General features: G+C 35.3%; 1 protein-coding gene across 1 annotated transcript in view; it reads right to left on the bottom strand.

Annotated features, from left to right (window-relative positions):
* Positions 1-10,178: 10,178 nt before the first annotated feature.
* LOC108366310 (netrin-B-like) overlaps positions 10,179-26,803 on the bottom strand; it is a 52,757-nt gene continuing 36,132 nt past the window's right edge. Inside the window, 6 exon segments of the mRNA XM_017620657.1 lie at positions 10,179-10,320; positions 12,649-12,880; positions 13,094-13,159; positions 13,762-13,851; positions 13,938-14,087; positions 20,008-20,196. Coding sequence (XP_017476146.1) covers positions 10,179-10,320; positions 12,649-12,880; positions 13,094-13,159; positions 13,762-13,851; positions 13,938-14,087; positions 20,008-20,196 — 869 coding nt within the window.

The following is a 26,803-nucleotide window of genomic DNA, read 5'->3' as shown; positions in this document are numbered from 1 at the left end:
CATTTGCTCAGCTTGCAAAGGATACAGAAGTACTCTCCCCTCAATACCCTAAGCGGTATTAGAGACATCCCTACACCAACTATGAGACAGAGTTTAATTTAAATATAGAAGCATTGACTATCCGATCACCGGAATCAACTTTTCCTAGAATTTTCAAATAGGGCTCAACCCAACGTTTGGGGAGCGAGACAAAGAGTTTCTTACGTAGTTTCTAAGCTCCATGTCGGGCAGAATTTCAGTCGTAATAAATTTCTGAAGAGCGCGTACAAAATACAACGTACTGGATTTTTTATATTTACCACAAGGTAACGCTATTTTGAAAATTATATAAACAGTTTTATTTAAAAGATCAATTTAATCTTCTAATGTTACTCATACGCCCCGTCCGAAAATATGAATAATTTTTAATACTGGAAATTTTTAGGACATTCCACAAATGTTTCATTCGCAACAATACTGCGAGCAAAAATTAAACTACAAAGATTAACAATAATTAATTTTTGGCCATAAGATGTCCTCTTTTCACGTAGACTTCTACATTAAAACCTTTTAGCTGAACTGCATGCTATTTAAGCCAAAATGAAAAATATAGAGGGTAAATATGCATACCGAGCTTTGAAGAAAACAAAATTATCCTTATATTTTGTAAAAGCATAATGTATATATGTACATACATACATTCTGAGCCTTCTAACTTTTTTCTAACCACAAAACTGATATTGCAAGGCCACTATTAATATAAGTACTTCGATCTATTCTTTTGAACAAAATCATAAAAATTGACAGATTTCAGACCGATTAAGAAAAAGGACAGTTAAAGTAACAGGAAATCACTTGAAATGTAAATATAGATATAAAATAAATCACGACGCCACGACTAATAAGCAGACATGCGAGAATCATGCATTCGATCTGTTGTTATCTGCGCCAATGTCTGCTGTCAGTTAAGTTATTAATTTCATTTAAGTGACCGCCACCTGTCATACGTAGTGCATACATACATATATCGTAAATAAATTAAATAAAAATACTTGGGTAATGAAAAAAAAAACAAATAAATAACTTTGTCAAGCACCAACCACATTAACCACAAATGCAGACAATATAGCCAACTCAACGTTAATAAATCGAAGAAATATCGCACAAAGTGCAGACATGCAACTGATGAGTAACACGATTTTTCATGTTTCAGATATTGTTGGCATTTTTTTTTTGCAAGCTTTTTGGAGATACACACATATGTTTTAATAAATACACTACATAAATTTGAAACAAATACGCAACTGTATAACACTATGTACATGTGACATACGCACACACTATTATTTTTATTTTGCATAAATTTACTTCGGTGCTACATACTATACAATATGTCGCTGACAGGTGGAACTGCGAGTGCACGAAATGCCGCATTTCATATCGTGCAATAACAACAAATTTTAGTATTCACAGGAAATATGTATTCATGACCAAAAAAAAAGAAGAAGTAAATTTAATGCATTTTTAATTTTATTCATTTGCATTTTTTGCATTATTATTATTATTTTTTTTTTTGCACACGAAATACACACAATTGTAGATAGATGTATTTTAGCTGCACGATTAAAAGCACGCGCTTGTGATTAAAATAAAATTTGCAATTGTTGCGCTTAGGGTTGCCACTTTGGTAAATTATTATCAAAACTGGTAGAAAAAATTTAGGTTGGTAAAATGGTAAATTTTTGCTCATCTTGGCAAAATATTTTGTTTGCGAAACAAATAAAGTTTAGTTCCCGCATTATTTTTCGTAGTTAACTTTATATGATAAATTTCTATCCAAAAGTGTAGTCTACTTTATTGCATTAATTTTCGAACGCTTGAATGAACACTTTTTATATAAGTACATTTATTGAGGAAGCTGGGCATGGAAACCTTTATACTCGCTACAACGATCAGAGCATTGTTCAAAACATGGAACGTAAATAACCATTAAATACCAAGGTTTTTATTTGTAGATCATTAAGAAATCGTTATTTTTTTATTTATGTTTTTTTTTTGTCAATAATAATCCTTGAATTTTGGTTTTCACCTTTTTTGTCAAATTTCACCATTATTTTTGTGATTTTTATTATTAATAGCCCTCGTTTGAAAAGGTCGTTTTGACCCTTAGTTCAAGAAAGCCCTCAAAAAGCAAAATTGGAAGTTCTTTAGAGGGTTGGTGTGTTCTTCGGAAAATTTTACTAGGGGTCCTCTCGGGCAAGAACTTCATGTTAGCAACGTAAAATGCTCTAAAAATTAAGCCAAATAGCCAAATTCAATTTTATGGAATGTTTTATAGAAAAACTCCAAGTTTTTTTTTTTGCTGCTTCGAAAAAGATACCAAGTAAGTATTATTGGGTAAAATACGAGGTTATTAGTTATATATAAATTTTTCATATACATAAGTAACTCCTTACGTAAAATGCATTTCACTAAAGGAATTAAGCAAAGCATATACAAAAAAAATGTAAAATCGGCATTGTTGTTATTCGGTTTTTTGATATAATTTTTAGAGACTTTAACGTTGGTCACGTGTAAACTTTGCCTGAGAAGTCCTCTACTAAAGTTTTACGGAAAAAAATTCTCTATAACATTTTAATTCTCTCGCGACTTTTTAAGTTTGCTTTTTGGAGCGTTTCTTGAATCAAAGTCCAAAACGACCCTTTTAGGTCGGAGCTGATGGGTTGAAGTGTTCCACGAAAATACGTTCCCTCAAATTTTACTATATAACCTTTAATTTCACTCACAAATTCTTTTTAACCTTGTTTTGCACAGTTGTTGCAAAGTGTTATCAAAAAATTAAATTAAAATTTAAGTGGTTTGATCAAAAAATAGAAATCATAAAATAATGCTCACATTCGATCGGAAAAAATGAATACAAATTAAACGGTTAAATTATGTTTTTTATTGAAAAGATCATAATCGTTACGGTCCCTGCCTCAAAGCATGAAAATCAACTTAAAGGAGCTCTGTTGAACTGCATCCAAATCAGAAAAATGCTGACTTATTCCCTTTGTTAATTACTCGATTAATTTGTTGGTATATTTATTTCAATCAAATATCAAAAATTTTCTCTGATACAACTAATACTTGCCCAGCGTTGAAAATTACACAAATAGTTTTGACTGCGAATTAGCAAGCGATTATATCACACATCAACTTGCATTCCAACATGCCAATTTACATGATTAGGCAAAGTTGTCAACTGACCACAATTTGAATATCAGTGTGTCACGTACGTTTATGTATGTAGCTGTATGTAGCCTAACAAATAGATATATAAAATAGTTTATTACTCCAACAGTGATCATATTTCAAATCGATGACTAATGCCAATTCACTATGCAGCATTTGTTGTTGCATAAAATACGCCATTTACAACAGTTGACAAAGAAATTGTCAAATTCACTAAAATTAACAATAAATTATGTTAATTGTCGCATATCGAATTCTCGGGCACAGCATTCATATGCAAGCATTTATTATACATATATGTATATAAATTACAATGCCAGTGTGAGTACATACATACATGACTGAGCTATGGGTAGTTAGTATGGCAGCGCAATCCAGCTACAATGAATTATTACACACACAAAAATGTGTGTTAGCAACAAATCACCGTCATTGTGTGCAATAATGTTTAAAAAAAACTGCAGTTTTGATTGTGGATTTGTAAAAACAAGAAACAAATCAAACAACAAAAGCAGCAAAAGCCGGTCAACATTTATGCCAAAATGTGTTAAATAGATTGTAAATTAAGATGACAACAATCGTTGTGGTGTTCGCCGCGCATGCCATGCATTTTTTGAACAGCAACAAAAACAAGTTGCAAACTCAACAACAGAAATTTGTGAACAAAAAAATTATTTAAGTGACTTTAGTTGTAGTTGTAGTAAAAAAAAATGTAATATCGAATGGCATGACAGCAGACACTGCAATCATTGGACGGCATTCAAATGCTCCAGTTTTCAACTATGTATGTATGTATGTATGTACTTATCTGAAATCAGTGAGCAGCGCTGAATTTTTGGGCAAGCCTCTAACTTCACACTAGCGCGCTGCAGCACTCAATTTCTCAAATTTCCACATCAAGTTGGTTTCACTTCAGGGCAATGCCGCTATTCATTTTCTCCTTTATATCAAATTGTTCCAATTTTTTTTAGTTTTTTGTAACGCCTGGCAGCCGTGTGGCCATGACCGTGATGTTGTAAATCATGTCGGTCGCCGGTTTGGCTGGTGGTATCAGCCACGCTTGCTGACAGTTAACATATTTGTAAGTTGTTGTTGTTGTTGTAATATTGTGCTTTTGATTTGCCTTTCAATCGTTGTTATTTGTTATAAATGTATTTTTGTGATTTGCCTGTTATTTGTAGCTTTAAGTTGTAATTGTTGTGGTTGTTTTCGTGCTCAGATGACAACAATTGATTTACAAACCCGGGCACAACTTCCCGGGTGGCAAAATTATTTGAACTAAGCGAAACAGAAATACATATTAGATACCAATTTTTATTTTACTCGTTTTTTGATAAAATCAAATATCTCGAAAATGAGCACAACCAGCGAAATAAATGAAACGGTATCTTAAAACTTTATTATAGATGGAGAGCTCAGGAAAATGTAACCTTATTGCAAAAAAAACTACCTTTATCAATAAAATTTACTTAAAAATAGATGGTTTTAATTTTTTTTTATCATAAATTGTGCGCAAGGAACTTTTTAAGAAGTTTAAAAATTAATTTTTGCTATTCTTCCTCTCAAAGGAATCCATTTCCGTGGCCGCAAGAACCGAAAAACGGATTTTTTTTTTCAACTTCATTACACGCAGGTTCAAAAACGGCAAAAATCAAAAATTTTGGTTTTGAAAGTGATTCTAAATGTCTGATTGAATGAGCAACTTCCTTGAACTTAGAACAGACCTTTAGAAGCGCCATTTTTTATTTCAACTAAAAAAATGTAGTGTTGGGAAGTAGCGAGTACTTTTGAGGATCGAGTTCTTTGGTATCAATATTTTCAAGGATCGGGTACTTTTCATAGTACTGAGTACTTTGTTTAAATATAAACATGTTGGTAACATTTCAATACTTAGTGTAGAAATCTCACAAGCTGGCAGTATTTTATTCAAATTAATATATGAATCCCAAATTACGTCAAATGAATGGCTAACTGTACTGGGTATAAGTATTGGACTTGAAAAATGTGAAAATGTAAATAAAACTCAGTACTTTTTATGTCTCTTCGACACTTATTTAATACTGAGTACTTTGAATTGATCCTAAGTACACGTATCAAAGAGATTATTAGAACAGAGTATTTTCGAGTTCCTTTTTTGAGTACTGAGTACTTTCGTGTTCTTTTGTGAGGACTGAGCTCCTTGGAATACTCAGTATCGATACTTTTAAAAATCAGGTGGTGTCGATCCTTTTGAGAATCGAGTTCTGAGTACTTTTGGGATCGATACTGCCCAGCATTAAAAAGAGCATGTAATTAGCTTTGCAAAAATCTGAAAATCAGAAACCAGAAATTGATTTCTTTATACAAGAATGGGAAACATGTTAAATTAAAAGAAATAAATTCAAAACCTACATGTCATTTTATAGCTAAAAAGGAATTTTTTAACGAACGAGATTTTTTCAGAATTCTCTGTTTCAAAAAAAAATATCGTTCTGGAAATTTTAGATTTTGCCACAAAAAAGCAGATATACAGCTTTATTGAGAAACTAGATGACCAAACTAGCAGAAACATTCACATCTTTTGCAAAATCGCTGCTTAGTTTTAACATGTTCCTTCGGGCTTAGCGTCTACTTGGAGGTTACACCTTTTGCACGCCATTTAATCTAACTTTGATTCCCAAAGAATAAATAAAAGCGCTACCCACTGACTAACTGTATTACGTCAAAACCAGGGCCGAAACTCCATGCAGTATTTCCGAAAGTGAGGTAAAGTTACATATATTGTACTTAGGCATGGTGACCCTTTGTGATATAGCTTGCCCTTACAGTTTTATCCGACGGTATACATAGCAATAGAACCAGTTTAGCCAAGGCTGGGCAATGCCAGAGGAAATGTCCAACGTTCATGATTTTCTCGTCGTCTTAACAACAGCGGCAGTAGTCATTCGCCTGAGATAATATTCTGCTGGCGTGTATCGCCAATTTTCAGGAGAAAAAAAGCCATGCATCAGTTTCTTGGCGGAAACGGACGTGTAGGGAGATGACTATCTTTTCAGACCGCTAAGCGGCAATTCAAGCACTCTTCTCTTCCTCAATTGGGTTGCAACTTGTAGTAAAATAACAGCTATAGGGGAGAATTTGGGTTCAATTTTATATCAATTAAAACCTACTCGAACATGTGCCAGAGGTCAAAGTCTGGATAATGTACGAGAACGAGGCGGCTAATAAGCCAGTGTGGTGCTACTCTGTACCAAATTGTGTCACTAGGAGAAATCAAAAGCAATATTTCCGAAATTTTCCACTTGAAAGTTGAACAGAGATGTAGCTACGGAGGTTTGTAGAAGACAACCAGGCGGTTAGAGAATGACCCACATAGAACCAAGGCTTAGGGTTGAGTAAAGATAATATCTGCAAATTCACAGCTGTCTACAAAGAACGCTTACCCGTTGGTACATAAGTATACTTGAATATAAACAGTTGTTTTAACTACAGAATATTAGTTTTTATTTTACTCTTCCAAAGGCTGCTTTTCACTGAATATACGTAATTGCAAAATCGGTTATTAAGAGGTTAATTGCGTATAGCTGCTGGATTGATTAGCCACACTAACACCTTGTAATCCATGCAATTTAATATTTAAATCGCTTTAAAAGCAGTTACTTTGACAAGTTGACACTGCACAAATGTATATGTAAATTGAAAAACGATCGCTGATATTCATAAGCATTTGCCAGTAAGCTAACTAAACATATTGGCGCACATATATTTTATGTACCAACAAACATACGCACGTAAATACAAATATATGTATGTACATTCAATTGCAAATTGAATGCCTGCAATCACAAAGATTATTTGCTTAATTAAATGAACTCATTAAATAAGTGTGGCATATGCACACGATGACAAATGTGTAGTAAATAAATCACGATTAAATGGAATTGGAATATAAACAAAGTAGAAAAAATATAAAATTAATAAAGAAAAAAAACCAATGATAAAAAAACATTATTTGCAAAAATTAAACGCATTCATTAAGAACAAATGCATAACACACTTAAATATTTCCTTACATAAATATGTACGTACATACTGCGTATAATGAGCTACTCGTTAAGCTACTATGCAGTGGCACAAACACCTGCACACACATGCCCGATACATTAGGATGCGCTGCGATAAAAAAAAACGTTATTTTCCAAAGTAAATCATACAATTTGGACTTTTTTTAAGGCTTCTACCGAAATATTATGTGTCATTTTAGTGCATTGCATTGAGAGCATCTGTAAAAATTTCTTTTTTTGCACAAAATTTTTGAATGTAACTTTTTTATTAAGGAAGCGCCATCTATATATAAATACGCCACAAGAAAATTTTGCAATCCCTTTTTTGAAGGCACCGTTCGCTCGATTTCAAAGAAACATACACCGATTTAACCCTCTAGTAGGCTGAACCGCCTCCAGATGGTCGTTAACTAAACACCTTTTTAGTGCACCTATAATAATTTATTTTCTATATTCGTAAGGCACGATCTTTAGACAAAAATCGTACCCTTACGGCGAAGTAAATTTGAATCAGTTATGTCAATCCGTTTTATATTAATCGGCAGTTGAATTGGGCTGACTTCCAAAACGTCAATTGCTTTGCATACGTACAAAGTATAAGGTTCCATAACGTCGAACTACAAAATATTGACAATGTATACTGTTCCAAAACACAGCCGAAAAGTTATCGAAACGCATCGCTGGAGCAATCAGCGCATCAGAAACAAAGTTGATACTTCGTTTGTTATTGGTTAGCATTGGTGTTTTAGAAATGGAAAATTCAGAAAAATTGTTCATTGCTGTATTGAATATTTAAAATATGCAATGCATATGGTTGCAATGTGTCGCAACTCTGCATATACAAACAGTTTGAATACCGCAGTATAACAGTTTCCAAACATTGTATTGATACGTTTTGGAAGTCAGCCTAACATATTGTGAAAGACACGGTTAAAATTAATTATTTCTTGCTATTTAGTAATTTCGTAATTAAAGAAATTTTTTCTTTTGAAAAATTTTTTGATATAAAAAAATTCGGTGGATTTCGTAGTTAAAAGCACCGTATTTTGATATAAGTTTTATAATTATGTCACGGCTCGAAATGAAGAAAATTGCTTTCGAACACAGACCGTCTACAGACCGGCTTGCCGACATACAAAAACCAAGTTTGCATATTTGACCGTCTGCAGACGGGATTGCCGGCTCGTAGGTCAACATTGAGTAAGAGAAAGCTGAAAATACGTCAAAGTATATCTACGAGCCCGTCTCCAGACGGTCTTGGTTTTTCTCCCCTGTAGGAAAAAGTTACTGTCACAGATCGAAAAGGACATCATTTTTGGATTTCTCGTGCTAAATTCACCCATTCCTGAAATTTTCAACTCATAAAAAATTGGCCTACTAGAGGGTTAAAGGATATAACTTCCTCTAATTCAGAAATGTTAATACATAGGGGGCGTGGCGTCTGACATATAGACTAAAATGTGAAAACCACTATATCTCTAAAACCAATTTTACTGGGGAACTGTCCGATGCATTGTCCGATCGGAATTCATGTGGTAAGGCTCAACAGCATCTCAGGCTCAGCGTATGGAGGGTTAAATCACCTCAATATCTGCGGCTCAACTGCCCAGGTTTTACGAGATTAGGTTTCTCAGTCCCGAATATTGATTAGCAGCTCATGGATTTTTATTGCTCAAATGGGTAATTTTTCTACAGTCCTTAGAAGTCAAGGCGTTTCCACGACAATCGAATTACATTGTTTGCTCTCTCAATTACGAACGGCGAATTCCCCTGTTTACACGATCCATTCGTAATTCACTTGGCATCAATGTTTCTTGTTCTTTGTTTTGTTTATTGTTCAATTGTTTTAATAAATCTAACGTTTTTTTCGATATTTGTGATTATGGGAATGTGTGTGGTCTATGTGTTTTGACAAATCGTTTCGTTAAATTTCTCATGATAATTGAATCTGAATTACCAACAAATTGCGAATGGGAGAGCGAATCACTTGTCGTGGAAACATCATTTTACCATTCCCTGATATTCTCGTACAGCTAATTTGCTAGTGTAAACGTATGTGCACTACTTATAACTTGAAAAATGTTTTGTGATAGAATTTTTTTTTCTAAAAAAAAAAACTTTATGAATGACGCTGATTAAGCCGAAATATTTTGGTGGAAGATAAACAGTTAATATAATTTTATAACTCGCTTGGGTATTTAGAAAATATTTTACTTTGTATAGAACGTGGCGCAGCCTAATCCAAGTACATACATACATGCATATATAAAAAAAGCAAAATATTTGCAATCTGAAAGAGCAGCGAATTGCTGATTAATAGCAAAATTCAAATTTAAAGTATAAAAGTTAAAGCTTAAAAGTTTTAAATTTAGAGCGCCCACATCTAAGCCTCCCACATGCAAGCTTTCGTGTTTGGGCGTACGTGAGTGCATGCTGATTAATCTAGTTTATAAATTATTAAAGTCATATTTATTAAATCGATTTTTTTCGCTCCAATTCAATTCAGTTTTTTTTTTTAATTACTCTCGACCACTAATACTTTGCGCTCTCCGTACTTAATCAATTATGTATGCATGCATGGATGTACCATGTATGTATGTAATTGAGCATGAGTGTGTTCTGTTGTTGTTGTTGATTTTGTTGCTTTTGCGTTTTCTTATTAGCTTTGCATTATTTATTTATAGTTTGCATAAATATGGCTTAATGTTTTGTTTATATATTCCTTTTTTTGTTATTATTGTATTTTGTTTGTTTATGTGTGTGTGTTGGTTGTTTTTCTTTTTCTACGTACTCTTGTATCTATAGCATAATACCGAAGAATGTCAAAAATTTGAGTAAACTGTACAATTTATACAAGAAACGATATCTATCCAAATGTATGAAATTAAAATCCGCTCTGACATGTTCCGTTTCCGGTTCGATTCAACTGCATTTACGCGCTCGCCGCTGGAAGCGTTTCATGCGCAACGACCATTCGTCCTTCCATTCGAGCACCACCGAACTGGGGCCAATGGCTAGATAGCCGGGTGCGGCTTCCGCATCACGTCCAAGTATGAGATATGATCTAGAAGAGGAAGTGACGAAATTAAGCAAAAAGAGTGAGTGAAAGTGAGCTTTAAAAATAGATAAGAATCATCTGCAAAAGAAACGGGTTTTTATTAACAATCAGGAAAATTGTTGATTATTTTTTGTGCTAATTAAACTTACAGTAAGTATAGAAATACTGACCCAACGATTATTCTTACTTCAAAGGCGTGATGCATTAGTTCCAAAACTAGAAATCCCTACAAAATTGGGGATACGTCCTGCAGACTCCTTTATGAATTTTAGCAATTTGTTGAGGGAAAGAGAATGTATGTCGTCCATTCTCAGTACATCCGACCCTAAAATGTACCATCTGAGTCTGGAGAAGGCCGGACAGCGGCAGAGAAAATGTTCTGTACTATCCTCGTCCTCCAAACACGATGTACACAGTGCATCGTCGCTGATACCTATGGTGACCATATGTCGTCCCCATGGAAGAAATTTTGCTACCACCCTGTCAGGCCTTTTCAGGAAACACTTGGTTATTTTGCAGGTGTCAATAGTGCACCCACGGCTCTCATGAGTTTTGCTTATGAGATCCTTGATGCCCCGGATCGTTCCCGCTATGCTTGGCCCTACAATTGGCTCCGGTCCAATTGGGCGCTCCAGAGAACCGCAGTTCGCCAATTCATCGGCAAGTTCGTTACCTTGAACACCGCAGTGTCCTGGCACCTACACAAGTTCAAGCTCATTCCATCTTGTAACGGAGTTCAGCCTCAACTTACATTCCTGGACTAACTTTGAAAAGGTTGGAGCGGTTGCCAGGGCCTTCAGAGCAGCTTGGCTGTCACTGAAGACCCTAATTTTATATCCGCGCCACCTTTCGCCAGTTATGTAGTCTGCCGCTTTCAGTATTGCAAAGACTTCCGATTGAAAAACCGTTGTCATTGCACTCAAAGCGGTAAAGCATCTGAAGTTTCCGTCCAGATGCCATCCAGCTCCAGTACCCTTTTTCAGTCTTTGAGCCGACAGTATAGAATGTTTTCACGGAACTTCCCAAGAGAGTGTCTCTCCATTGTTCCCTTGTAGGAAATCTAACGATCTACTTTCTACCAAAGGAGACTCTAGGTATCAGTTTGTCATTTGTTGCCAAAAACAAAGCATATTGCTCTATACCAATGGGTAGCTACCCCACCACATTTAAAGCGGCGATTAATTCAAAAGAAATTTGCGGCAGAGAATGCTTTAGAAGAGCCACATACTCAAAATAGGTATATCTGAACTATTTCGGACAGTCAATTAGGCCTTTTGGTACCGAAGTACACAAAATCAATTCTCAGCAAGTACTTATATGACCGCTTCAATGTCCCAAATGATATTGGAACCAAGAATAAATATAGTAGTAATGTAGGTAATGAGTATTTCATGGCCCGGAATCCTATTGTGAGCTCACCAAAGCACACGCATAAAGGGGATAAGAAATATGCAATTGCCTAGAAATAGGAACTTCATGTCCAGTGCGGAGACAAGCCCAATGTGCCCCTTGAAAAAAGCTTCAAAGAAACTTCTTAATGTAAGCAGAGAAGACCTCCAAACTCCCTTCGGTTACTACACGGGGCACTGCTCAGTTCGCTGTCACCTCAGTAAAATTAAACTTTCAGAAACAAACGTCTGTCGCATTTATGATCTGGACGAAGAAATACCAGAATAGAGTATTTGTGAATGTGACGCTGCTGCTAGGCGCAGACCATCTCACTTGGGTGGTGTTACATTTAGTTTATCTGAAATTTAAGCAAAACGCTCTTGGAAGGGCTAGGATGTATTAAAAGCCTACATATACAGGGTCACGCAACATCAATCAATTTAGAGGCACATGGCGGGGGATATTGTCCAGGAGATTTTTTATGCTGAAGATAATATATATGTTTTCACCGTTGGGGTGTATTTTTAGGGTGATCTTGTCCAGGAAGTTATTGCTGGGAAATTTTTGTCGGGAAATTTTGTCCGTGTGATTTTAGGCCTTGAGCCATTGATTTACTACGAACTACTTCTCCTCCACATCAATTTCGAAAATATTTTTAAAAGTGGTTGGCACAAGTTAAAAGGTCTAATGAAATCAAATCAGTTATTTTAGTGAAATATTGCGATATGGAAAGCGAAGAAAAGCTAGTAATTTAATATTTGTACTAACCTTATATTTAGAATTTTATTTGTATAGTGTTTTGATTTCCTATCTATCGTTTCGCTTCAATCTTTCAGCATTTTGCTATACAAGGACACATGTATACATACGTACATATGTACATTTATGTATATGTATATGTGTAAAAGCGCCAAGCAATCTAACTAAAATAAATTTCCTACTTACTTGTTCAACTTTATTTTGGGACACTGGCACTCGAGACTCTTACGCGGCACTAGCCACATCATATGCCCTCTGCCCAGCAGCGAACTCGTCGTACCCTGCAAAGGGTTCCGCTTGAAAATCGTTTGTATATTTATTTCGTATTTGAAAATTTCATTTTGTCGTTCAATCGAAAATTTCTCCGTATTGATATCCTGTGATGCGCGATCATGCCCAATGACTTTTGCCAAAAGGGCTGCAATGACAAAAAAGGAGAAAGAAAAAAGCGAGGAAAAAATAAATAAATTAAAATAGAAGCGTCAGCATAAATACAATTAAAATTGTAATAGCCCGCGGGCATGAATGCGTGCATGCATGAAATTCATTAGAAAATTACAAAAACAATAGCAAATATCGATATATGTATGTAGCCATACATACATCATGCGCTCAGGTTACTCATACGTACCGTAATCCTCCATGCAGAATTTATTCAAATTGAGTTTTTTCGGGCTGGCCTTACATTTGCCACAATCTGTTGAATATTAAATAAAAGTTAATTAAATTTCAAACTCCAATGCACTGTGTCGGACAGTTCAATGAACACAAACACAAACACACACGCACTTACTCAAATTAAATGAACTTAACTAGTTTGTCGCGTTGGGGAATTTGGTAAATTTCATTAAAGTGAAATGCACTCTAAGCACTAAATTTGCAATGAAAATTTGATTACGAGTGTAAATTACATTTCGGCGCAATTATGCTTTTCTGTATGTGTGTGTGTGTGTTTGAGGGTGTCGCGTATCTTTGGTGCGGTCGAAAATAACACACAAAAATGGAGGCAAACCTCAAAGTGACACAAAAAAGGGTTGAAGTGGCCGCTATGTGCTAGTTATTGTAATGAAATGAAAACGCAGCAACTGCAAAAATGTCGCTCGAAAACTTTATTCGTATTTTGACCATTTTCATTTCTCCCTCCACCGCTTACAGTGCAATTATTCGGCAGCTCTGCGGTTATTGCTTGCCGACCGACCTTTTAATCAACACTCCATTTCATCCCCTTTTTTTCACTGCCACTTACAATTATTTTAATGTAATTTCGCAAATTAGTTATTTTTTGTTCTTCACACTCACATTTTTTCATTTCATCATCGGCTCCGCCTGGTTCGCGATACTCGCTCACTGCACTCTCCGCTTGTATCATATTCGCTTTGGTCGGTAATTCTATTGCGGGAAAATTTATTTCATGTCATAATCGAAATTTGATAATTTTTCCTTACCCATTATTGTGTTGTTTTTTTTGTACTTACTTATACAGGGCGCCACATGGGATCTGGTCTGTTGATAGCCGCGCGCACATCGGTTACAAGTCAGTCCGGTTACGCCCTCTTTGCATGGGCATTGCCCGCTTAGATGATTGCAGGTTTTGCCTGTGGAGCCTACAGGGTGGCAATCGCAGCCTGGAGAATGGAGAAAGGAAACAATTTTTTTTTGTGATTTGAGTTTTCTCTGACGTTAGGATTTTGTTCTCCTTCTTCAGGAAAGGCAATGTTCTGAATTTTAATTTCGAATAAATTTCTCGAATTCGGTTTTCATAATTTTTATAAATGAAATGTATTTGCGAATTAAATCCTATACTACTGTGGAAGTGAATTGACCCATGTCACTTAAGGAGTTCCCTAGATCACTTTTGTATAGCAGCCATAAACAAAATTCTTTTCCCCCTTATTCAAAAAGTGGAACTAATTTAAAATAAATTAAATTCTTATTTACACTTTTATGCACTTTTGTTGCTCACACTCCCTTCATCTCTTCGCTTCCACCCCAGCTTTAGACGGAGATTAAGGTACTACTGACGAGCGAGTGGTTATTGTGGGCAAACAATATCAGTCAGCAAACAAAAGCGAAAGCGAAAATTAAAATGAAAAGAGGCCAAATCGATGCACAAAAGGTAATCGAATACAAAGTGCAAAGAACGAGAACTCAATTTCAGATTACAAAAAGTACATAAAAGGCCACAGAGATAACAAGGAAATAGGAGCGGCGCACAGTGTTCCATTTTGGGAAAAAGTGGGCAAAATCAAATATCTGGCAAAGCAGAAGAGATAGCGAAAAACTTTAATGTTATTTTAAAGCTTTTGAGATGGTGAAGCGAGGAAAAATAATCCCGTTGGATAAAATAATTGCTTTGAACTTTAAAAGGACCTCCAAACACATATAAGGTTTTAATTTTTTTTTTTACCTGAAACCAGTATGCAATGAACTTTTCACAATTTTCAAACACTGAGTTTTGCTTTTATTCAAGGAATACCTTCCTAATTGAATAAAAAATTATCATCACCTAAAACCGATCTTCGAAAGTAAATTTTTTTTAATTTTTTTTTTGTTTTTGACCTAAAAAAAATTAAACGGCGTTTTTTAGTCTTGCAACCTTTGAAACATTTGTACACACACATTCTAAAAAGTTCACTGCTTACTGGTTTTTATTTCAAAAACAAGGATAAAACTTTAGTAGCTTATATTTAAGACAGTAATTTTAAGGGTCAGGTTCATTTTTATAATTAACGGTACTTTTTTTCCCGAATTTTCCATTCCAAAATCTTTAAAATACCGTTACATTTATTCGCTAAATTATTCCGTTCTCGAGATATTTTATTTTGTCCTTTTTTCCAACATAGGACACTGTGCGGCGGCACGCTTATGCATCTAAGTCTGAAAAGAGCTATGGATGTTAAATAAAGCTACAGAGAAACAAACAGAATAAAAAAAATAATTATTTAAAACTGGAATAAAATTGTATGCAATATCGTTGTTTTTTTTTGGGAAATTTTTGTTATAAACTTCTTCTGTGTTTACCAGTATTCCATAATTTAAAGTGATACAATTTTAACTGCCAGTTTCACCACAATATTAAGTTAAAGGTTATTTTTTCGTATCTGTCAGTTTTCATATTAACTTCAATTAAAAATATAATAATTTTTCATTTGAATTGCTTTAGTGCAACTGGCTAGAAAAAAGTAATCAAATCTTACTCTTTAGATTACTAAATTGTACTTTTCGCCATATATTAATGAGTATTCAAAACTCTGTTGTGTGAATAATCCATTGTGGATGGAATAACTAAGTGAATATATTATTTAAATATTATGAGCAAATAGCGAGATATTTATGAAGTAACCAGTCATGACTAGCAAAACATTATTGCAATTATTTGACCCCTAATTAAATTAATATAGTAGTCAAAAAGTATTGCATTACTTAACTCTTCTGAGCAGGCACTGTATTTGGCCACTGAAAAATATTAGTTTTTTGGTGCACACACATTTTCCTAAGTATTTGGGCGAGCTTTTCATTCAATTTTTGGTGAGTGCCTTTGAGTTTTCAACATAAATGGACAATACATTTTCAACACTCTAATATTTTTGACAAAAATATTTGCATCGGAAAATTGTACAGATTCAGCAGCCTAATTTCTTTAAAATTGTTTGTATCACTAAAGAGATATATCTATTAAAGATATATCTATTAAAGCTACAAAACCTTAATATTAATTATTTAAAATTCATAGCAGCAGTAGGGAGGAATAGATTTGTATGGGATTTCGTTAGCGTATTAATATATAGATTCCTGCGGTACGGCCGTGCCAACTGAGTCGTTGTATTTTATTTCGCTGAATTATGCCTATAACGTTGTAACGTAAATATTCAAAAAATGTTTTACAAGCTACAGTATATGATGACGTTTAAGCGGTAACTTCATTTCACTTTCACGGATTTAAGGAACTGCTCAAAACCATCAATTATATTCCCTCAGCTTAAGTAATTAGCGTTAGAGTAAAGGACTTTTTTAAAAATTGGCTACATACATTGTATAGCAGTATCGGATACTATCCGTGATACCCTAATTTTGTTTATGTATAAATCATTTTTAGGGGCCGGCAAGGTTTTGCTAAAGTGCGCTAAAAGCCAAATTTTTTTATAGCGATTTTTTATTTTGACCCATATTGCCCACACTGTTTGTTGCCTTTGCTTGGGCTATGCGGCTTCTAAAATCTGATTTTAATATGTTTTTAAAAGGAACACCTTTTCTAAAATCAGCTGCGTTTTGATGTAGCCAAATGGTTTAGGAAATCGCAATTTTTCAAATTTCACGGCCCTGAACTTACAATTCCGTAAAATATGCCCGATGCTTTGGAGTACTTATGTTTTTAAGACAGCAAAAACATTAGTATATAGCAGGGTTCGATAATATAAACCGCCATATTTTATATCTAATATGAATGTCGTTCCTAAATGAAAGAAGAGTAAGCATACAATACCAATCTACCTCGAAACCGTAGCACCTTTCCTACTCGTGGTCGCAGTTTTTGAAAGTTGAGTCGTGGCTATGTGAACCTGCCCTAATAAAGCACGAAGAAACACAACAGTCACGATGTGCGTGTTCAAATTCAATTGAACTTACGAGTACTAATACCATTTCCCGCGTCTTTGTACTTTTCTAAAAACTCAGCATTACAAAACAAATTTTAGACAAGGTGCATTTGTTCTGTCTAACGTTCGTGTTGTTGTTGCCGCTGTTGTTTAGGGATTATTGAATGAAATTCCACTTGAAGCTACATACCTTAATCGCTGTCATTCCACCACTTCAACTCGTCAGCCCGTTAAATTGCGAGAATGCGCATTCGAAAGGGAGTTATGAAACAAAGCATAGAATTGGTGTTCAACTCGTATCTACCAACTATTTCCCTTAGCATTTTTGCTGTGCTGGTTGTTGTTGCCAACACCGAGTTGGCACAAAAAAAAATACTGATGTCTGATGGATTACTCAGTTTGAAATTGAAAAGCGAAAGAAATCCACCATTGCTTTCAACAGCTTTATACCACAAATAGTTGCCGTGCCCCCCTTCCCAATACCACACTTCTTCTCGCACAAATCTCTTCTTTTATATATGTAGTTGTAAATGTGCTCGCATGTATGTTGCTGTTGTTGTTTTGGAATTACTTGCAACGATAATGTTTTCAATGATGACAACATCTAATTCTAAATCCGTTGCTGATGTGTGGGATTTCAGGTGTAGATGATGAGTTCGTGACGAATCGATGGAAGAAAAACTTTTCAACAAATTTGTTCCTTACCTAAATATGTATGAACGTTTGTGCATACAAAGTATTTGGGAATGTAGCTAGTAGCTACCGTTAGAAGTCGATGGGTGGTTGTTTTCGAGGAATGTCACACAAAAGTTGCTATTTGTTCAACACATGCGATTATCTTAGATTTGTATAGACGTCTAGTCCTGATTAGCTCATTGTTCGAAAATTAACTCAACACCTTTGACAAGTTTGCGTTGAAGAAACTTCATTGTAGAACCACTGCAAAACTAACTACGGACGTGTACGTAGAAATACTTAGGAATGAGAATACACTAATACCAACTGGGGCAGACTTCTGTTAAACTTGGAACTAATTCAATGATTAGTTAGCATTCTTTTGCTTCAATCGAAATAGCAGAAATAAAGACGTACAAATTCATAATTTTATCCCATTTAGCGGCAGTTTATGACGTTAAATGAATAGCCCTAATGCGTTTACTGGAAAAAGTTTAATTTTGGTTCGGAAACTACACAGTTCTGCGAAAAAACTTTTTTTAAAGAAAGGCAGAACTTTTTTTTAAAGGCGAATAATGAGTACTTATCCCTTTTTTCAAATGTTTTATAGTTTGCAGTTTAATGCGAATCTTTAAATATTTTTGTTGCTGAAATTCGTCGGCCACCGTTGTCGAATGGTTTGAGGTGAGCACTACCAGTCCGTAGGTCGAGGCTTCGATCCCCAATATCGGTCGCCCCTCAGCAGGCAATTACTACGTTTATACGCACAGAATAATCGACTTAATTGAAAGCGCATTGACACCGTACACATTTCGCTCTAGTGTTTATACTTACGGCTTTATATCGGCATCAAAGTAACCGTCTTCAAAAGCAAACAAAATCAGCTGTTTTCATTAGACATTTTATAAGTTAACATAATGGAAAGTGATAAAAATCTAGTTTTATTCGGCATTATAAAATCGTGGCAAAGAAAAAGAACGATTATTATTAATCAGCTTTTAAATACTGATGCGATTATTTGGAATTTGAGCGGAACAGCTGATCTCCAATTCGCTTTGAGTGAGAGCGGTGTTTATACACTCTTTCTAACTGCCTGGAGAAATAACCTACCGATTTGAAATGGAGTGTGAACCAAAACACTTCGCTCTTTCAAAGCGAATTGAAATTCAGTTTATACATATGTTTGAATCGCGGCGAAATGAATTAAAGCGACTTATGCATGCGTAAAAACCACGATTGAGAGAATACTTCTTGCGTAAAATCGTAGTAAATGACAAACTTCCGAGTGTATTTCTGGCATGAAAAAATGCTTCCCATTAAAACCATTTGCCGTTCGTGCCGTGGCGGCATTAAACGTACTACGACCTAAGCAAATGTGTAAGTGTCAAATATTTATTTTTATTTTTTCAGATACATATTCAGGATGGTTTCGGGTGCAGAGGTCCACGCATGTGGAGAAAATTTTTCAACGTCATTCATTTTCTTTATTGGACTGGGCCAAACTATTAGGCGGCTTTAGGTCCAAGCAAAAGGAGGACAATATAGTCGTTTAAAATAGAACGGTCTAAAGTTTCAAGCTGTCTGTTATTGGCAATTGATTTTAAAGAAAATTTCCGATGGCCGAAAAACTTTCGTAGTTTCGCCATTGCTTGCCGTTGAGCGACTGCCTTCAGAGGAAAATGTTTATTAATATTTGAATTTTCTGAGATCCTAATATCCTTGGGTCTCTCCGACAGTTTGTGCTTAATCACTCCACTGTAGTGTTGGATAAAAAAAAATTTAATTACCTTGTTTGACATACGAAAATTAAAAAATACCTTTTTGTTATTTGTTTGATAGTTGCAGGAAACTCATTCACTACGCTAAATAGAAGTGTTTGCAGCACATATATCGAAATATGTAAATATCTATTCAATATAAGTTTTGAACTAATTATAATATTACCTAAAGTTTGTTGCATATAATATCACGCTAACCGACTTCAAAAAAGGAGGAGGTTATCAGTTCGTCGGAATATTATTTTTACTTTTATTATTTTTTTTATGTATGTTACCGCATAACCACGGACCACGTTGACTGATTTCGATGATAATTTTTTCATCGGAAAGTTGGTACCTCCAGGGTTGTTTAGATCCGATAATTGGATCGTGCAGAAATTTACGATAATCCTAAATTTTTTTATGAGAATTGATGTCGGTTTTGTTTTTGCTTACAAATTAATTGTTTTCTACCAAATTTTTTAAAATATTATACATTTTTTCTTCCAATTACTTACGTTTGCAGATCTTGCGATGATTTGCCGGTTTGGTAGCATCCCTGTAGTAGCCCTCGCGACAGTAGTGACAATAACGGCCAGTGGTGTCGTGTTGACAATTGTAGCAGACTCCTCCCGAAACACGGCCAGACAGCTTGTAAAGTTCCAAATTAAAACGGCAACGACGCGCATGTCCATTGCATTGACACACTGAAAGATAAAGCAAAAACGAAAACATATGGATTAATTCTTAATTCGTATAGTTACATTTGTACATAAGTTAAGATAGTTTAAGACTTGTATGAAAAGTTTAGGTAATTGCAAGTACAAGGCGGAGCTTGGGTATTAACGATTTCACTTTTATTGATGTAATTAGAAAGGGTCATAGCTTATATTCAGTAAAATAATATACATAAGTACATACCAAGCCCTATCCGCCAAAAATACGTAAGTGACATTTCAATCAAAATTTTATTTTTGATGCAAAAATGTTCCTTAGATACATTTTTGAATCCAAAATTTAAATTTTGAGAAAAAAAAATTCGCTTACCTCTTTTTGGCGGTCAGAGCTCGATTTATGTGAATAAAGAGTAGATAGGTCATCATTGAACAAAACACCTAATTTTTTTACTACACTTCCGGCAATGAAAGGTGAGCATAAAATGTGTGCAATTCAATTTGCAACCACAGTTCGCCAACAAAGGCGGGACACATGAACCTACTGATCGAATTGTGGTAGTCAAGGGAGACATTGTACTTATGGACACACCTATGTATATAACTATACTATTTATGCTAGTACATTGCGATTTAAACAGCATTTTAGTGTGTGCAAGCATAACTGAAGTACATGTATGTATGTATTAGTGCAGTGCTCGAAATTATTAAGTTTATGGTTTTATAAATATATAGGGAAAACTTGGAAGTTAGAGGGGGACGGGCTCGATCCCTCTTCCCCTGCCAGGCTACGCCCACGTTTACGCTCGTATTGACTACATACTCGTATTCATTATTGAACCTGTGCTACATAGTTTGTGTACCAAGGAAACGCAGGTTATACTCTTTACACATGAACATGCCGGACCATCTACGGTTTTTTTTCAATCCATTCAAACGCTCTTTCACGTCGCTATTCCCAAAACCGACTAAAAAACTCTTGAAGTAGGAAATGTGTGTGAAGTAGGGCCCTTTCAAGTAGGCGCATAATAATAAAAACAAAAAAATCAAGTGAACCCGAATGTTTTTGTGATTCGATTTTCAAATCGACAATCTCCTAAACACACTCAATGAAACTAAAACGAATTGCCAATGTATGTAAAGTGCAAATAAAAGTAAAACAGAAAATAACATGTCACAGTAGATTTGAAAAGCCCGTAAAAAAATTGTGATCTGTATCGTACAATGCTTGTGAGTGTGCGTCTAAGCGTTTATTTTGCCCAAAAGGTTTGTGTGCCTGTGTACTTATTTGGATGTGACGGCGTTCACAATGGCTCTCGTTTTGATGGCATTTTCATGTTTTTCCATCACTTCAATTCTGTTCGTGAATGGGTTTAAAAGCTATTAAACAAAAATAGAAACAAAAAAGCTAACATACGCTCATGACAAGTTGCGGATTTTTAAAATGTCCGCACTGCAACACAAGGTTGGATTTATTTACTTTAAAAAAATGGCATATTTTAAATATACGGTGCTTACTGCACGGGTTTAAAGTGACCAAAATAGAAAGCAAAATTTATTTAAAAATATATAAAGTGTTTTCCAATGAGGGTGGGTAGATGTTAGGTTAGATAGATATAAATAGATTAAGCACTGCGACCAGTAGGTCTATTGTGCCCCCTGCTCATCACAATACTGAATCTAGCCATAAAGACTCTATTAATTTCTTGCTCATAGGTACCTTACTGGCCGTCTCCACGGGATAAAATTTATTGCTGCCCAGCTGTCATTTTGGTCGCTAGATATAAGTTATACCAGTGGCAATATTTGTGTGGGCCTTTTATATCTTGATATAAGCATTTGTAAGATAGCTTTGAAAATATATTTTTGCCGGATTTAATCGCTTAAAAAATTTAGAAAATAGGCTATTTTACATCCAAGTACATAATTACAAATGTTTTAACAGGAAACAGCTCAATTTTTGCTTTTATATTAAAATAATAATGATGTTGCAGCCACGAAGTTTTCGTGCAAATCAAAATGTAGCTGTCAAACTACCAAATTGCCGGCAATAGATGGCAAGATATAAGCTCTGATATATATTTCTCTTGAAGAGCAATGATAGGTCTCCATTGGCTATTTATATTCTAACATATGTATCAAGATATAAACTTTATCCTGTGGACACGGGCAGTTACGCAGCTCACCTCCGTGAAAAGTTCACACACTCTAGGAGAAGGTGTATTGTTGTCTCTTTGACGTAGTTACAAAAGCGACATAGATCGCTCGACCAGATGACTACCTTACGCAAGTGGCCTCTTAGCCTACAATGACCCATTAGAATACTTGTAATAATTCTTAGCCTCTCCGGGTGGCTGCTCATGCTCAACGAATGGGTATCGCTATCGTGGACAAGTGGTGGAAACCAGGGAATCCTTAGAGCATATTCTATGCCGATGCCCCGTACTGGCAAATATATGACTAAAATTCCTATCAATTCGTGAAGTTAGTAATCATCTCGTGTAGGGCTCAAATGACTACTAAAATTCGCAAAAAGCGTTGACATGCTTTGTGAGGCCTACTTTAACGCCTGAAATCGAACTCCCATTGGCAAAGACCTACCGGTCTATTTGTGGCTCAACACCTGTTAAATTAATTAAACTTAACCTAACTTATGCCAACGATGACACATAACTTAATTGAGCTTGGTAGAGGTAACAAATTCCTGGTCCAAAACTGATAGGTAATCAAAGTTGCGTATTTCAGCAGGTTCGAACTACAAGTCTTTTTGAAATAGCGGAAACTGTTTTAAGTGAATACCAAAGCACCATCCAGTCTAGTCGCTTAAAAATGGATGAGATACTCATGTCGAAGAATTCTCACCATTTGTGCAATAACATCAAATTTTTTTGGGGAAAACGGATGAATACGGTTATTTTCTTAAAAATACGAAAACAGCTAAAGACATTTTATCCGGGTCTTGCCGAAAATTCTTAAGCCCAAATTGCAATAGCGCAGCGCCAGTTTTTCGAAATCAGAAACTCTTCTGTGCCATGAAGCGACACACAATGCAGCAGTAATAGCTCGCAGTACCGATCAGATTAGCCCAAATTCTAAATTGACTGCCACTGCCTTCATTGCAGCAAACTTCGCGTGTTGAATTTTACACACTTTATACGCAATCAGCATTTGTTTATGTCACTGAAGCCCAAAATAGATTGTAGTTTGGGCTTTGCAAGACAAAACTGGTCCGAACTATTCACTAGGAAATACAAGTACCCCAACGCAGCTCTTTCCTCAATTGAAGGTTTTCCCAAAGGTTATTTTCTGATCGGAATTCAGCCGGTGACGGTAAAAATCCCATCTGATCCTTACTGCCGCAGTTGCATAGAGAATGATTAGGTAAAATCTCCTCCACTTTTTCTTTTCATTAATATTTTTAAGTCAAACTGAATTGAGCTTTAAAATTAAGTCAACCCAGGCAGACGTAAAACGTAAACCAGGCGTGGTAAGCCGTATTTAGCTGAAAGGTGGCAACTTTTAATCAAACGATTGAATTTTTCTCTAGCAAAAGTATTACGGCTAAGTTTGTACTATATTGAAAAAGCTTCTCATAAAAAGCATTTGACGTTCAGAGGCCAACAACTTTACTCCTAGATAGACAACGCAGGGAATATTAACAGGGCTTCAGAGCAAAGGTTTTTCTCCATAGCTCCGCTCCGGTATTTTATTTCGCTCTGAGCTCCGCTTTTGCTCCACTTCCGCTCCCAATATTTTTATTTATTTATTTATTTACATATGTGCCATAACCGCGAAAAAAACGTTGGCGATTTTTTTTTTGTAATTTTTTGATTAAGAATTGCATTTAGAACTCTTCTGCATCCAAAGGAAAATTAAAAAAATTGCCAAGTTAACTGAATAGAATGTAGTAAAAATTTATGAAGTGTGCCACCATTTTTTCGAAGGTCGAGCTTTTTTGTGCAATTATCTGTTTGTGCTTCCCAACGATAAAAGAAAAATAAAAGTTTCAACATTTTTCGAAATTCTAAATATTTTGGAAGTTATAGCTATTAAAAATTCTCGAAATCGTTTTGATTTTAATTGTTTTCTCTCGATTGGTTATACCTATTCTGCGCATATTTTAAACAGTTAATAACTATGAAGTTTTCTTCAAATTTTTATTTTTTATTTGATCATAAAATTTTTTTTATAAAAGTTATCAATTTTTTTTTTAATATTACTGACATCTCAATGGCTTTAAAATCGCATTTTCGGCTAATATTGTTGTACGATCTATTAACAATTATTTGCAAAAAAAATAATAATTGCCGGAATGCATCGAGAGGAGAGTTCTTCACGCACTTCTCTTGATGCCCAATGTATTTTCTATGTAAATGCCAGATAGCCAGAAAATAGCAAAAACAAAATATTGAAAACTTTTATTTTTGCTCCAGCTCCGCTCCAGCTAAAATCCTTTTCTCCTTGCTCCTTTGCTCCGCTCCGCTCCGAAGCCCTGAATATTAATAATTCGCTAACCTTCTGAATAAGTAATGCCTCTGATGTAAATTAACAATTCATAATTGAAATGATGGTTATTAAAAATACTGATTGTTAAACTATAAGGACATGCCAGCGGAGTTGTGCCGAAGAAACCTTTAGCAATCGTGCAATATTTTTTTCTTATTAAATAATTAACTTTGCGTTCCCCAGTTGAACAAGAGAAAATTTCCTTATACTTAAGTGAAATACTTATCTTAAACCATTCAACAATTGCCCAAAATAAAAATATTTCAAATACTAAGCAGTGCTAAATGAAAATTGCACTGGTTTTGTGATATCAACGCTTGTCCTTTTCTGAGTCAGCAACCCGTGCGATAGATAAGTATTTAACTTAAAAAAAGGTACCATAAAAATAAATAAATGCTGCTCGCATTTACACAAACTTGCACTTACATACACACATCTTCGTAAAACTAACATTTAAAATCGGTAGGGATTTGCAATGAGATCAAGTAAAATAACAAACTTACGCTTCAAGAAATCCCTGCATCAGCTACAATGCGTGGCAGCAATCTATGAAAGGCAACAAACGTGGAAGAAAGCGAAGGAAACTATTCCAATGCTGAAGTGCGACTATCTTTCAAACACATGCAGGCATAAGTACTCAAGTACAGCGCTAACATACATACATACTTATAAAACGCCAAAGCTACATACATACTTGGACACATTGAAATAAGTATTTTTACAATCACTGATCTCGATATTTTCACATTTTCTGATTGGGTGCATTGAAGCAGGGATTTGGCGTAGAAAGTGCTCGTTACAGACAGCTTGTCAGTATGTGTATATATACATAAACATGCGAATGACTATGTGAGATAGCATATCCCGATACGAAGCTTTCATGTACAGTCAATTACTTGCTTTAAAAAACTGTTATGGTGCTTTGTTAAATGCTATTCTAGCACAATAAGAACTAAGCACTTACATTGTTGTGGTCACACTAATTTAAAACAAATTTGGTCAGCGCGAATGCGACAATGCGCCACCCATTCCGAACACCTCCCACTCAGCTGACATTTGACGTTTGACTTTGCGTTGACAACTATAGTACGAGGAGCGACAAAAAATTTCTTCGGAGCTCTTTCCTTTTTTCCGGCAATAGTTGCGTGAGATGGAAGCAATTGGGGCTCTAACTGTAGTCAAAGCGAAGCTGTAAACGATTCCTTGTCGGCACCAGCTGAACTGTCGCAGTGTGTCCAGGTCACGCAGAAGAGGATGAGCGAAAGAATACAAGTTCCTATACTAGCAGAATTTGCCTACAACTGGGTGCGTGTACGGTGTGCGACTAGAGAGTTTCTGTATGGGAGTGGTCATCCGCTGCGTCTTCAATTTTTACATCCATAGTAAGCCTTGATGCTACCAGCAATTCTTTTATGAGCATTCGATTTCTGTTGATTTTTATACCCGAGCGCACTTGTGCCCAAGGGTATATTAATTTTGTTCACATAACGGTTGTTTGTAACAGCCAAAACGAATCGAGATAGATATAGACAAATGTATACATAAATGATCAGGATGAAAAAAGAAATCGATTAAGCCATGTCTGTCTGTCCGTCCGTCTGTCCGTCTGTCCGTCTGTCCGTCTGTCCGTGTACACGATAACTCGAGCAAAAATTGAGATATCTCAACGAAATTTGGTATGTAGGTTTCCCTTAATCCAAGGTAGGTTGGTATTGAAAATGGGCGAAATCGGACTTTAACCACGCCCACTTCCCATATAACGGTAATTTCCAGAAATACGAAAACTGCGATATTTTAGTAACTACTGAAGATAATTCACTCAAAATTGATATTTACAATAATTTTTAGACGAAAAATAAGAATATTATAAATTTTTGGAAAATGGGCGTAGCCACGCCCACTTATGGTTACATGTGTATATCTTGGTAACCGCTGCACCAATTTCTTCCAAACTTGGCACAGTTGTTGGCCTTCGCATAACATACCAAATGGCCGAAAATTTTTAAAATCGCTCAATAACCACGCCTACTTCCCATATAACGGTAATTTTCAGAAATACGAAAACTGCGATATTTTAGTAACTACTGGAGATTATTCACTCAAAATTGATATTTATAATAAGTTTTAGACGAAA

Source organism: Rhagoletis zephyria, unplaced genomic scaffold (genome assembly GCF_001687245.7).
Source record: "Rhagoletis zephyria isolate East Lansing unplaced genomic scaffold, Rhagoletis_zephyria_1.1 Rzeph_scaffold_02222, whole genome shotgun sequence".
Lineage (NCBI taxonomy): Eukaryota > Metazoa > Arthropoda > Insecta > Diptera > Tephritidae > Rhagoletis > Rhagoletis zephyria.
Note: the sequence above shows the minus strand (reverse complement) of the source record. Positions and strands in the feature narration are given on the sequence as shown.